This window comes from Lissotriton vulgaris, chromosome 7 (assembly GCF_964263255.1).
Source record: "Lissotriton vulgaris chromosome 7, aLisVul1.2, whole genome shotgun sequence".
NCBI classification, from domain to species: domain Eukaryota; kingdom Metazoa; phylum Chordata; class Amphibia; order Caudata; family Salamandridae; genus Lissotriton; species Lissotriton vulgaris.
Window position 1 is genome coordinate 1,652,850,751 of NC_141695.1, and position 14,576 is coordinate 1,652,865,326.

Sequence of the window (14,576 nt, forward strand, 5' to 3'; positions counted from 1 at the left end):
TTTCATCTTTCGCACACTGTTCCCATACTTTCACAGTTTTGTTGGTGCCGCGGAAAAGTTTCTCAGAAGAAAACTGATGTCAGCGCGCTGGAGGGACTTGTATAACCCCGCTGACGTCACGTCTATGGACGATGTCCGGGTGGGGTCGTGTGGCGCTGTCCCCCGGCGTGCAGAGGTGCTGCTGCTGCAAAAAATTCCGGATCCAGTCTGACCCCTGGGGATACTCTAAGTTGAGGAATCTGCGGCTAGACAAAATCTCTACCAGATACATCATTACGAAAGGTAAGTAACTCATACGTTATCCTCAGCTGGGCCCCACAGCATACAAGGGAAGGCCTGGCCTGAATGGACCTTCCGACACCCCCTCCCCCTTGAGCCTCACCCCGGGTAGCAGTCAGGCCATGAGTAACCAACTGAGCCCATAACGCCGATCTCCCAGTGCAAAAGCTAAGGGACCCCTGCCCCAGCCAAGTCAGTGCCACAGAGAGGTGGAATCACACGCTCCAAGCCAAAAACACCCGCAAACCAGGATTCCCCTCCTTCTCGAGTCTGCAAAAGAGGCTCAGCACCAAACAGGATCCGGGTATCTGCCTCAGGCTAAGGGAACAGGGCCCCGTGGGAGTCTAGGCCCGACCGACCTCCAACCTGTCACTTCGGCGTTGGAGCCCACCCACACAGCAGATTTCAAATGCGGGACAGTTGAGGCCCGAGTCAGCCCCTGCACTGTCCGCTTTCGCCAGCAGTCTATTTTAAGTTGCCAAGTGCACAGCAGTGGTACGGTACCGGGGTACAAGGGGGACTTGAGCCCGACTAACCACCGGGTCCCCCCTCACCAAGCGCCAGCTCCTGGGCGTGAGTGGCTTCCCAGCCGTGGAGCATCGTTTCACACCGGTCAGCGGGCCTTTCCTCTAGACGTCCGGGAGACAGACCGGCTGTCCGCCGACCCAGCTGGATGTATGGCTTACTGCACGCTATGCCTCAGAGAGCAGCAGCTGTCAGCGGCCGAGGGCACACCAGCTATGAGCACCAGGAGAATGGAGGGGAGCTCAGCTCTGAGTAGCAGCTGCCGCAATTTACTTAAAGGCGCCAAATTAGTTGCAGGCCTCACCCAACAGACCGCTTCTGGTAGCTCCTTCGGTGTAGTAAATGACTCTGCACTGACCACAACAGGAGAGCCTCCCTACTGGGTATCCCCGAGGGAAGCTTGCAGCGAGTTTTGCCGCGATGTGCAGGATAACCGGGGGATTGGACCGGGAGCTCAGTTGGAGTACGTCCACCATCTTGAGTGCTAGGCTACCGACAACCCCACAGACTTTTACTAAACATTATAGTGTGGACATCTTGACTCATCAAGCTCTAGTTGGCCAAGCTATTTTAATTACATTATTCCACACATCTGCTTCATCCACACTCTAGCTTCCACGGCTTGGTGGGTACTGCTATACAATACATGCTAACACAACAACATGGTGATGAATGGAATTCTTGAATTAATCTGGCAATCGTTTGGGGCTGCATTCCAGTCTATCGGCTTTCGCCCACCTTGCCAGTCTATAAAAAGGCCTGCTTAATGCAAATCATTAACAAACGTGCTTGTCATGGCAACTGTCTGTACCAAAACTTCCAGGTGAGTTCCCCTTCAGAAGTGATTGCAGGCATGCCCAGACTGGTTTGAACTTACTTAGGTCTCATCTGTGAGGTATAGCTTGAGTGCTATGGCTCAGTGAGCAAGGGACCCACATCTGGGCATATGCGTCCCACTTAAAGGGCAAACTGCAACAACAAGGTGATAGATGGACTGCTTGAATTAATGTCAGCCACTGGCAATCGCACAAGCCACATTACACTCTATTGTATTTTGTCCATCATTATATTCTAGAAAAAGGCCCTCCTTATCCAAATCAGTACTGACCCTGCGGCTCATGGGAGCTGTCTGTCCCGAACTGCAGGGCGAAGTCCCATCCAGAAGGGACCACAGGCAACCCCAGAGTGGTTTTGACCTACTTGGGTCTCATCAGTGAAATATAGTGAGCACAGGACCCACATCCAGGCATGCCTATCGCACTTAGGGCGTAAATTGCAACTACCACAAAGTGATAGATGTAATGCAAACGTGTATCTACAGCCACACATTCGACGAATGGAAAATGCTATTTACCCATGTAAGCATCTGTTTAAGCGGTTAGTGCGGTAGATTCACATTCCACTGCCCTCCTCCTTGGATGCTTGTGCCTCTTTTACTCCACATTGAGCTCCTGCACCATACGTTTCTTTCGCACTCCATATATCCTTGCACCAGCTCTGCAGAAAACAGTCCTAACTTGAAGTAGGTGCCCATGTGCATTGCACAGTAAGAGGAGTCGCTGCAGCACATTTTGGGACTTGACAGACTTCTTCAAAGAAAAATAACTTGCAAATGTCCGAGCCAAACACTAGATTACAGGATTATGCTATGCATGTGAATCTACAGCACTACAAACAAATGCCGACAGAGTAAATAACTTTTTCGATTTGTATATGTATTATTTGTATTGGGCTGGCTGTGACAAGAAGTCATGCCATAATGGTAGATAGTTCCCAGGTCATAATTTCGATTTATGTGGCTTCCCCTGTTCTGCCAGCAGTTGCCAATCATCAACACGATCAAGGAATTTCTCCAGTTTGTATCACTTGCAATTCTGTGTAGGAAAAAGCATTTTATTCTAGAGCCCTGTCCTTTTTTGAAAGGGTGGTTACCTGTAAACTCTAGGAAAGAAGAGAAAACCCAGAGAACTCTTACTTTCAGCTATTTCTGGACCTGTAAAAACAAGTTACGCAGAAGAAAGATTCCAGTTCTGTGCTTTTGCCAGTGAAGTGGTCATACAGTGCCAGTACATCACCAGTGATTGGAAGTAATGCAGCCTTTGATCTACAGCCATGAAGAGATCCACCAAAGAGCTGCAGGGTATGGGCTAGTTAAACAAATCTATTTGTGTTAGAATTTGTGTATATTTTGCGTTTTGTCCTTTCGAACACCACGATATGTAGATGCAGCTCAAAACCGTTTACTCCATTATGAATTTTTGTGATGAACTGGATGGAGTTCACTTTAAATGTATATAAAACATTACAAGACAACTGTATACATATGAATCAGTTTTTATTTTTATAAAAAATTGTGTCTAAGGCATAAGATTCATTGACAAATTGGAAAGATTAGCCTGTCCCAGCCAGCACAAGCTCGCTCCTAACAATAATGCACAATGATTACAACACACATTCTGAAATATCCTGTCAGGGTTTCAGTTATTGATACTGATTTTGTGAACATTAAAGTTCATTTGTCACCAGAACAGAAATTTGATTAATGTTACATTTGATTTTCAGTTAAAAAAAAGAGGTAACCTGATCAGTCGTAGCATGACGCTCAATGTGTAATATTTCAAGCAAAAATCTGAAAGCGTCCTGGAATAGGCAAAGATAGTGCAAAAGGTCTGTACATTATTGTCTGTAGTAGCACAGCCACCAAAAACAGGGATGGACTGAAATGTTGCCCCTCCCCAAAAAAGACAGTTTAGCCTAAACAGTAAGGCCATATTTGATTCAGAATACAAGCATCCCCAGCCATGTTCGGCCATGTAGTAAACATCCCCAAGTGAAAGGCTGGGGGTGGTTCCCCCTAATTTTAGATGGTTGAGGGCACCTCTTCCAATGTGGTTGCTGTTTTATGTTTTAGTCACTTGCTATGGAACTTTCATTCTCTGTTTTCTTGCTGCCTATAAATTCTTTTGGTTCATACTTGCCAGAAAGGGGGGATGCACTGTCAAAGATTGAGCTTTATTTAAAAATATAAACAAATACACTGCAAAGGTGAAAAATGTGATACAATTCAATCAGCACTCAGTCCACATTTTCGATGGCTGAAGTTTAGTTCCCAGATACACTATAGTAATTTTTCACTACTCCTAAGGTGACTGCTCATAATTTGGGGTTCACAGCTAGCCAATATGGAAACATTGGAGTCTATTCACAAAGGTATTTTTACACATGAGGAAATCTAGACATTAAAAAGTTAAAGTACATTAATTTATTTTAAAATGATTCCCTATGAGCTTCTATGTTTTGTCCCTGCCTTCATTATTTCCTACCAGTGGTTGGCCATGTGTAGCCATCGACTTACTCTAGGTCTGAGCTGCAGTACATTTACTACTGGTTTGGGTCCTTTTGACTGTCATAACTTTAGTAATGTAGTTTATGAATAGCAATGGGATTGCTATGGGTGTCTGGTGCTCCCTAAACCACTCCCATTTAATAGCATTTCCATGTTTTCCAGTCACTTTCCCTGCTCACTCCAACATTTACTACTAAGTAGTAAACTTACAAGTGTCAGAAAAGGTAGAAGAGGTGGAGGTTTAAATTTGTAGGGTTATGAAATGCATTTTGAAGTAAGTAGTACTACTACTTTGTTCTAGAACATGCACTTTGTCAATCAGGCCAATATACCTGCAGTCATCATTGTCTTGACTGCTGTTGCTTAGCCTACTAAAGCAATGCAATGTATAGCCGCAAACGAAAAATGGACAGGAGTGAATGATCATGCTTGACCCTACTTTTCATACTCAAAAATGCAATACCATCTTCCATCTGTAAAACCAGATTTCATAAAAGTTGCGATTTCTACTCTTCCAACATGTATTGGCGTAACTATGATATAATAATTCTTATTACAGCCTGCTTCTGCTATCCACTTGTGTAACCTTCATCGTCAGTAGTATGTGTTCAACTTTCAGCAGCCCCTGGTCTACCCCCACTAAAGTAACGTGGGAACAGAAGGCTGGCATGCAGGACATGAGCCATAGGCTGTGAGCCTTACTTTGTTAATCTACCCCTTAAAGGTTTCATAGGTCAATTATTAAATTGCTATAGTGACGAATATAAGCCATGCTGCCTTTGGTGTTCAGCAGCAAGTAGAAATATAAGAATTCTTCATCTCCGTTCACTTCTCGTTTGCAGCATTTATCTTTAATGTCTGCCCCTAAATCTAAATACGAAATAAAGTTGTACCCAACTATGTGTTAAAAAGATGTGATCTATTGCCCAAAGTATATTGCAGTCCTGACTTCTAGGCCCACCGTGTCCATGTCAACAATATTCTATGACCCAGGGCAAATGACTTTGTCTCCCAGGGACTCAGCTCCTGTACCTGGACCCATTGGGAGCATTTAAAAACTTGTGCCTTGTAGAAAACTGACAATTCTGCACATTTTCTGAGGAGAAGATCGGGTGTGTGTGAGCCTCAGATAAAGTTCAGAATGCCTAAAGGCTGGAGAGATTTAAAAATTGCTGCTTTGACCACCAAGGTGGCAGCAGTTTTGTTTTTGATTACAAAGAGCTCATTAAAATATTGCTCTAAGGATCTACTATTTTTAGTATCTAATACCCAAACAGCAGAGCGACACGAGGTGACTCTAAAAGGCTTAGCCCACTTATTGAAAGAAGAGCGCAAATTGTGGCAGCGGAGTCCAAAATAGGTCATACATTGAATGTTGTCACACTAGGTTTCGGAACCCATCAGACGTCATCAAATAAACCAACCTTGTGGAATAACTGTTGTTAGAGATGTAGGACTGATTTTTGTCACTTCATCAGATGTCCTCTTGAAGTCACCGGTAAATTTAGACCTTGTGATGTCATAACAGTGGTGCACCCCTTCTTGATGTTGACCCTCCCTGGGGTGCTGAAACGGTTTTTAGGGGGTGAGTCTATCTCCTCCATGAGCGGGAAGCAAGCCAACATATCATCAGTTTCAGAAAGGATAATCCCAAACACGTGCAGCTGTGCACAACGTCTGCCGACTTTGGAAAATGTGTTCAAGGAAGTATTGGGTCACCATAGACACAGTCCTCCTCAATAGCCAGGTTGTAGTCCGCACCCTTCCCGCCTTTGTAGGCACTGGTCACAATCCTCAGCCAGCCGCTCTCTCCCTGAAAACAAGAACACACAATTAGCACTATTGCAAACGTGCCCCCAAACACTTTAAATCACAGAGTCGACTTGTTTGACACCCAATGCTTAACATAATACACTAGTAAAACATGAATTTGATAAGGAACCATGCACACACAAGTAGGATTTTGGCTATTACTGTGTCCATCTGAACTGTGCTGGAGCTATCCCTTAATTTATTGCATACATGTTGCTTTTTGGTTACTTCAATTATATCAGAACTGACAACATTCTGATATGAGACCAGGTAAAGGAGGGTAGAGTTCAATCGTTCGTGTAGAACCGTTTTCTGATCTGCCCCAGCGTCGCCCCACTGACTTAGAGCTAGCAGCTGAAAAATAAAACAATGTTTTGAGCGAGCGAGCGTTAATCCAGCTCTCTCAGGCCAATCTTTAAGCTACTCTCATGCTTGAGAGCAGCGCAGGGATTGGATGGGGAGTCTATGATGCTGTTCCAGGGACTGCTGGGACCAAGAACTAGAAGCAAGAGGCGGCTGGCAGCACTAGAAAAATAAAAACAATATATATTATTAAATCCCCGCCACGCACTCCCCTCTCCACCTCCACCCCCACCACTGTTTATCTGTGTCGGCCACCGATGATCTTCCTTATTTGCTTTCCTTTATCTGCAAGTAGTTCAGTGTCCTTAATTGAAGCTGTGCTCAAATCTGAAGGAGGGGTTGACAGGATATGGTGCTGTGTTTAGTCTTAAATGATTGTTGATGAATCTGTGGAAAGACGCTGATTGCAGGTTTCTGGCAGACTTTGGTGAGGGGTCAGTTTCTGAAGGTATACTAGGTTTTTGCCCCAGGAGGCCTCGTGGACGGTAGAAAGTACCTTGATTTGATACTTGGTTCCTCTGATTCCAGTGGCGGGCTCGATATTGCTGTGCCCACAGATATTTAGGCACAGTCTGGCTGCCTGGTGCTATAGCCTGGCATTGAGTTTCTAGAGAGGAAAGTGTAGATCAGAGGTCTTCAGACTCACCCCCCCTGGGGTTCAGTGAATAGATTCCCAGGGGGGCGCAATGCTTCTGCAAGGACTTGTAAATAAGGTTGAACTGGAAGTGCTGACCTTGTTTTTTGAGGTCAGGCTGTAATCCTGTGTGTCCTGGGCGCTCAGCCGGTGAGAGGGCTATTAGAGTCACATATGTAACTATTTTGCTCTTTTTACAGTCAGGAAATTGGTAAATAAATTAAACATGCACACACCTTAAATAAAAATAAATGCAAGTAAAACAAATTAGTCGAAAATGTACTCTTTTCCATAGTGAAGTCAGTTAGCTAACGCTACTAGAGCAGATGTATGTGCGTGACCAGAGAGTCACAGAAGTGAATCCAGGTTGGCACAGTAGGGACTAGTGACTTGTGTATTTATAGTTCTAGGATGTCCCAGCCCTAGGCAGAAAGCAAAGCATGTATGTAAATCATTATTTTGATATGATTCGCAAAGTGTACAGTTACCCGCAGGTGTTCTGGTGCTAAGGTGAGAATCGAACACTGAAACCAAGCAGTGAATAGTTATGTGACAGAGAGAATTAGGATTGAAACAGATGGGTTTTTTGGGGGACTTTTGAAATCTTAAAAGATTCAGTACGATTGCAAATAAGGAGGTTCTTCCAAGCTTGTGTGGCGATAATATACATTTATATATTTTAGTAATAAGTAATTGGAATATACCTCAAAGCATGTGTGCACTGAAAGGATACACTCTAGAACTCAACTGGTAAGACCCTTACATTGCCGCTCAAGAGAAATAAATCTTTGATGTGGCGGAGCTCCAAGTGACTCCAACCATTAAGGCCTATACTAGCTCCCAAGCAGCCTTATGTTTGGTACTTAAACAATTGCACAGGGTCGAGCAATATGAAGGGTCCACTAATCCCAGGGCCACTGGAATTATGCTGCAGGATAGGACCAAATCGTGTGACAGGGTTGACTAAACTTTGCAACAAGGAAATACTAATTATGCATCATACGGCAGCACATTTTGTGACAGCATTACTTAGTTTGTCATTTTTAGGTCTCGCCTGAGCTAGCGCTTGCGCTGCTCTGGCGAGACATTTAGTGAGTGGCTTTTAAAAGTCCGACCACAGCTTTGTGTGGCATACACTGTGCAGTTACGTGCACAGGCACGAGCAGAGGCGCCATTTGGCTTTCCTCTCGCTTGCCCAAGCGCACACGCCGCGCCTTCTCACAGCTTGTTTTTCCTTCAGTGCGAGGCACACGCCTTGCTTGTTAAATTATGTGTTTGTTTTTTAAATGATTTGTTTGCTTGCATTTTGTCTGCCTTCTGTCTCCAATGTGGCAGCTGTTTCGCAGCTTGTACGTAATCTGCTTCAGCACTGATTTTTAAATTCTTTTATTTTATATGCTTGCTGTGCTTATAAATATGGTACAAAAGGGGGTGGTGATGGACGGAGCATCTGAACCAATCAAACACTCACACCCAGTCAACAGATCTGGGTTTAATCCATCACCGTTCTTTAGCCCACTCTGCCACCCCAGTTCAGACATGGCCATATGCAAATCAGTCTGACCCTGTGCCTCATGGGAACAGTCCAGCCCGAATTACCAAGCCATGCATTCCCTAGACCGGAAACAAGCTTCCTAGGACCGGTTTCTGTAATGCATCTATATCTGCTTTGATATCTGGTTGCTTTGATAGGAGATTGGTCATGTGTAGTGGGATACTGCTATTGAAGAAGGGTAATGCGGGGACAATAGCTGTGTAGTTGTGTGTGGGTATCATGGGGGGGAGAGGGTTTTACAGTGTATATGTTGTATCATTTTCTTTTTTGATGTTTATGATAAACAGTGGGATATAACCGTCAAACACAATGACTTGCACTGCTTGTAATAGCAGTTGTCTCCTGGTTTGAGGAGCACTGCGTCTTCAATACCTATTGACCCAATAAAATATCTTTTTTTTAAAAAACAATAAATAAAAGAAGAAATGTAGCTCTAGTTTTAAGTATTGCGAGACCTATTGCATTGCAAATGCTTCTTAGATATTGACATTGCTGGGTAAAGGCTAGTGAAGCTCTCTGGATGTGTGCATTCAAAGAAGGGTCTCGGGTCCCTGCTGATTGTGGTCTGAGTATTCCTGGTGCTTACATGCTAATATCTCCTGAAGTGAGTATGAGGAGGTGATTAACAGGCTCCTAGGAACAGGCATAGGAATCCTAGACCATGGAGAGAGAGAGGAATAATATCTTTGCTATGAGCATAGATGATTTGTAGTACTGTGCAGACTTGCCAAGTGATCAGGAATGTTTCCCATGTGCACACACTTGAATTTTTGACTGGGGTCTTGTGGCACAATCAACATGGGTATAAAGGTGTGTGCAGGAACTTTCTGTGTTGAAAAGACTGGGTTAGGTATATTCAGTGTTGCTGCAGTTTCTAATAATAATGTTACAGTTGGAACAGGGCTATGTGTTGTGAGACGCGAGGACTTTTCTTCTGACGGAGTCCTCCATAATCAAGGGTGGGATGGGATCAGCTGCTAGCACTCTCCCAGTAGGACCGCTGGCTTGTCTTGCAACATTGATATATTTAGTGCTTTCATGTGCACTTCAACAGAAAGTAGCAGTCTAGCTGTGACGAGGCGAGCAGCCTGCCAATCACTGCACTGCTACTGGCGGTGACTGGCCGGGTGCAATGCTCCATGGTCTCAGAGCCAGGAGGATGCAATCAGGGACCCAGGATTAGCTCACCTGTGCCCCACAGGTGACACTTGTGTCTGGAAAATTCTTGGAATGGGAATTAAATGGTTTTCTGTAGCTGGAATATTAAAAGCTTACACGTATGCTTATAAAGCGCCGTTCCTACTCCCCTCAAGCTGAGATTCCATGTAGTGGAAGGCCCTACTTTGCTTCTAAGGTTCTTTGCCTTTCAGATTTCAAGCGTATTTATATTTATTTATTTTTGAGATTTATAAAGTGCTCAAATACCCAAGGGTGTCTCGGCGTAGAATCCTGTTATCCAACCTCCTTTCCCTGCTTTCATGCATTGGTCAGTATTGAACTACTGTTCGTCCCTATAGTTCATATGAGCAAGATGGAAACCCGTTTAACTTGGACTGAATGCTGAAACAAGCACTTGCAATAGGTCTCACATTTGCGCGAGTTTGAGCTATTGGCATTGTAAATGACAGTGCCTTTTATTTATGTGTTTGGAAAACCTGCAAGTGTTGGGTAAACCTGTACTTTGTACTTATAGTGGTTACTTATGAGAAGCAAGGCTGGCAGTAACTGCATCTCTTTTACTGCCTTGCTTCTTGTAAGCAAAGACTATAAGTACAAAGTGCGTGTTCATGCACCGCTTGCAGGTTTTGTAAATGCATAAATAAAAGGCATTGTCCTTTACAATGCCAATAACTCAAACTCTTGCAAATGCGAGACCTATTGCATTGCAAATGCTTGTCTATCCCATGCTACTGTTGATCAGTTCTATTTAGGGTTATCCTTATTTTAGACACTAATAAATAACTAATCATCTAAGTAGTGTGCTTGCTTTTTCACTGGCGTTTACGGGTTATCTATAGGCTTTACCACAATCCACTTGCTTAAGAACACATTAGTTTGTTTCTTATTCAAGTTAAACTTCTAAATAACAGTGTTGAACGTGCACAGTTTTATAAACTATAAAGACACCAGTGACCAGTTTAATATGTAATGTTTGTCACTATTGAGTAAAAGGAGGGCGTTCAATACCGACTTACGCATTTGTGTATATTTATAGGCATCCAATAGCCTATCTTAAAATAAGACAAAAAATAGGGAATGTGGCCTAAGGCCAGAGCTCCTGTCTTGGCAGCTGGGGAATCAGGTATGAGCCTTGGTGTCAGCTCAACATCCTGTGAATCTGGGCAAATCACTTAATCTCTCCATGCCTAACAAAAATGAATGTGTCCTTGTGCTCATCTTAAAGTCAAGTTTGCGTTATATAAAACTGCAAAAAAATTAAAAAATGTTATCACCCAATCTTTACAGAAGCCTCTCCGCTTCATGTAGGATAGATTTTTGATATTGGCTGCGACTGCAGTTTGGACCCCAGTATTAATGTAATGCGCAAATGATAAATTGAGCAGTCACTGAAAGAACGAATAAACAAGTAAAACCGGTATTAAAGTTGTTGTCTTCGAGGGGCGTGGCTTGGGCGCCGATGGCGTTGGTCGCCTGAGAGCTCGGCTCCGGGACTGAGCCCGTGATTATCCTGTAAATCGGAGGCTGCGGGGCACCCCAGCCCCCGCATTCTGCTGATCGGCCTGACGGAGACTTGCCGGGGCCCTTGGTGCGGTCTGCACGAGTGGTGACCCGGTGAAAAATCGAAGTTTGCGGAGTTGCGGAGTGCGACCCAACATGGCGCCCGGACTTCATTGTCCCCTTGGCCGGATCCATTAGACTGGAGGAACATCACCAGCGGTGGCACACCCCCTGCTCTGCCATCTCCCAGTGGTATGCGATCTGGACATCGGTCAGATCGGTCTCTTTCAACGAGGATTGTACTCGGATGGGCGGATGGGAGGATGCCCACGCTATAGTGGATCCCGCACACGGACGTCTGGAGTCCCCGGCGGGGACCCCACTCCCTACACCGCACTTGGCTACCTTTTCCTGGCAGACCCACTTCCATGGGAGGCGCAACCCTCTGGCGCCGCAAATCGTCCGGTGGAGTTGGTGACCCTCACCCCGGGACTTTATCGGCCGTGCGGGCCTGCCCGACCTGGCGACGATTGTCTCCGCCTCCTCCTCGGTGCCCTCAGACGACGGGGTGGTGGCGCGAGCCGAAGCTGAGAAGATCCAACAGGCCCTGGAGACAGGGATCTCCGGCACTCGACCTGAGGCCCAGCAACCGGGAGAGTCATAATCGGCGCCGGCACTCGGAGACGCCTGCTCCTGGGCCCACACGGAGTGCTCCCGGCGACATGGGGAAACCTAGAGGAGCCAAGGGGACTACCCCAGCCGCCTCAGACTCGGAGACCCAGGACAAAGAGGAACGTGGGGACCCGGAGAGTTCTGGTGGTGCATCGTTGCAACAGCAATTTGACCGCGTCTTGGAGGCAATAGCGACCACGCGCTCGGCCCTCCAGCAGGACATTGCCCAGGTAGCGACGAGCCTAGGTCTCCTTAGAGCGGACCACGGCAAACTTTCGGACCGGGTCAAAGAAGTGGAGAGCTCGGTGAAAACCTTGGAGCCGGCGCAGCGAACCTTGGCTGCGACTATGAAGGATGCTCTATCCCGGATTACGGCCCTGGAGCAGAGAGCGGAGGATGCGGAAGGCCGTAACAGGAGGAACAACATTCGTGTGGTGGGCCTGCCGGAAAAGATTGAGGATGGCGACATGGTGGCATACTTGGAGGCCTGGCTCCGTGACACGGTGGCCCCGGAGGGTCTATCCTCCTTCTACACCCTGGAGCGTGCCCATAGAGTCCCAGCGAGGCCACCGCAGCAGGGACGTGCCCCGAGACCGGTGGTGGCACGGTTATTGCACTTTAGGGACAGAGACCTTATCCTCAATGCCGCCAGACATAATGGTCCTTTCAAAGTGGCGAACAGCCAGGTGAACATCTTCCCGGATTACACCTATGAAACGCAACGCAGACGGTTTTCCTTCCTGGCGGTTAAGCGCGAGCTCAGGAGCGAGGGCATCCAGTACTCGCTCCTATATCCTGCAAGGCTCCGCATAATTGTCGATGACAAAACTCAATTCTTCGATACCCCGGAGGATGTCTGTAACTGGCTGGAACTCTATAGAGCAGGGAAAGATGGCTTCGGCTCCTCATCTCAGCAGGCGGCGGAGCCGGAGCAGAGACGGCGGTCCAGGAGGATTCGGAGTCGCCGTGGCCGCTCAGGGGGGCCCTCAACTGCAGATACTTCGACGGAGCGGAAGGGAGTGCTGGAGGTGTTGTCTGCGCTGTCTGGCTCACGGGACGATGCCATTGAGGAGGAAGTGGACCCTGGTGACGAGGGGGCACCAACGGACTCCGAGGAATCGGTGACTGATAGCGTCCATACACCGGTGATCACACCGAAATCGGTGGAAGACCTTCTGGATGGACAGGGGTGACGGGGTGAGCTACTTCATTTTGGGAGGGGGCCCGGCAGGGGGGTGGCGGGTGCCGACAATTGATGCTGACTCCCGGGGTAGGGAGGGTGGGGTGCCCTGTTTTTGCCCCGAGGGTTTTTGGCACTGTTTTGGGCTTGCTTTAGTCCTGGTGGCCTGAGCGTCGAGGGCCCACTGCCTCCGCCCAGCCCGCACCTGGCCCTTAAGGCCTTCCTACGGTGGCGACCGCAGGATTAGTAGGGGATAGTGGGTTGTTGGAGGGTATGGTTTGGATGGGAACTAGATGGTGCTATTTGGGTCCTGTTCTGGGGAGGGTGGATGGGGGTTTGGTTCATACTTGGGTTGTTAAGTTTTGGTTGGGGAAAATGGCCGCCATCAGTGCTGGGATGATTGATGTCCTTTCTTTGTTGGGACCCAGATGGGGAGACTTTGCGTGTACGATATGGGACAATGGCTGATGTTGCTAATCTGAAATGTGTTACTTGGAACGTGCGGGGGCTTCATACTATGTCCAGGCGTCACAAAGTCCACGCTTATTTAGTGCGTAGGGGGGTACAAATGGCGCTGCTGCAGGAGACTCATCTGAACAAGGCGGAAGGGGCGGCGCTACAGCGTAGATGGAGGGGGCAGGTCTTTTGCACTTCATACTCCGCGTATGCCAGAGGGGCGCTGATTTGGGTTAGAGCTGGGGTTCCCTTCCAGGTCACGAAAACAGTGATAGATCCAGAGGGGCGTTATGTGGCCATTTCGGGCACTTTGGGAGGGAGAGACCTAAACGTTTGCTGTGTGTACGCTCCTAATATAGACCAGACTGCCTTCCTTTCCAGGTTGTCGGGCTCGTTGGCCAACTTCTTCTCCGGGCCCCTCCTGCTCGGTGGAGATTTCAACTCAGTGGTGGATGTAGATGCTGACCGCTCGCATCCACCCCTTCCCGATTCTCCGGTTCGTCGCATGGCTAAGGGTCGTAGGGACTGGCAGACTCACTGGGGTCTAACGGATATCTGGAGGGCGCAACACCCCTCGTCTAGGGACTATTCCTACTTTTCGAGCCTCCATGAGTTGCACGTTAGACTGGACGGATTTCTTGGCTCGCCCGAACTGGTTTCGGCAGCGGTCCGGTCTGAATATTTGACCAGGACCATATCGGACCACAACCCCCTCCTGCTGGACCTTCGTTGGTTTCCCGGGGCGCCTGCGGTGCCCACCTGGAAATTACGGCCCGAGATCCTCGAGGACAGTGTTTTCAGGGCGGACCTAGGTGATAAGGTCTCAGAGTACTTTGCGTCCAACGGCGGCACCGCGAGCTCGAGAGCGTTAGAGTGGGACGCTTTTAAGGTGGTGGTGAGGGGATACTGTATTTCTAAAAAGGTCGGCATGAGGCGAATTATCCTCGCCGACCTAGATGCAGCGGACCGGAAACTCCGCGAGCTGGAACTTCGCCGCCCAGGGCGCCCTGAATTGCAGGTACGCACGGTGGAGGCGAAGGAGGCGGTGGCGGCGGAGGTCGAACGGCTTCGCTGT

The 14,576-nt window shown here is 47.5% G+C and overlaps 1 protein-coding gene across 1 annotated transcript in view; it reads right to left on the reverse strand.

Moving 5' to 3' along the window:
* Positions 1 to 3,122: 3,122 nt before the first annotated feature.
* Positions 3,123 to 14,576, reverse strand: part of CTSZ (cathepsin Z) — a 54,376-nt gene continuing 42,922 nt past the window's right edge. The window contains exon 6 of the mRNA XM_086932640.1: positions 3,123 to 5,963. Coding sequence (XP_086788766.1) covers positions 5,850 to 5,963 — 114 coding nt within the window. The 3' untranslated portion in view covers positions 3,123 to 5,849. The remainder of the gene's footprint in view (positions 5,964 to 14,576) is intronic.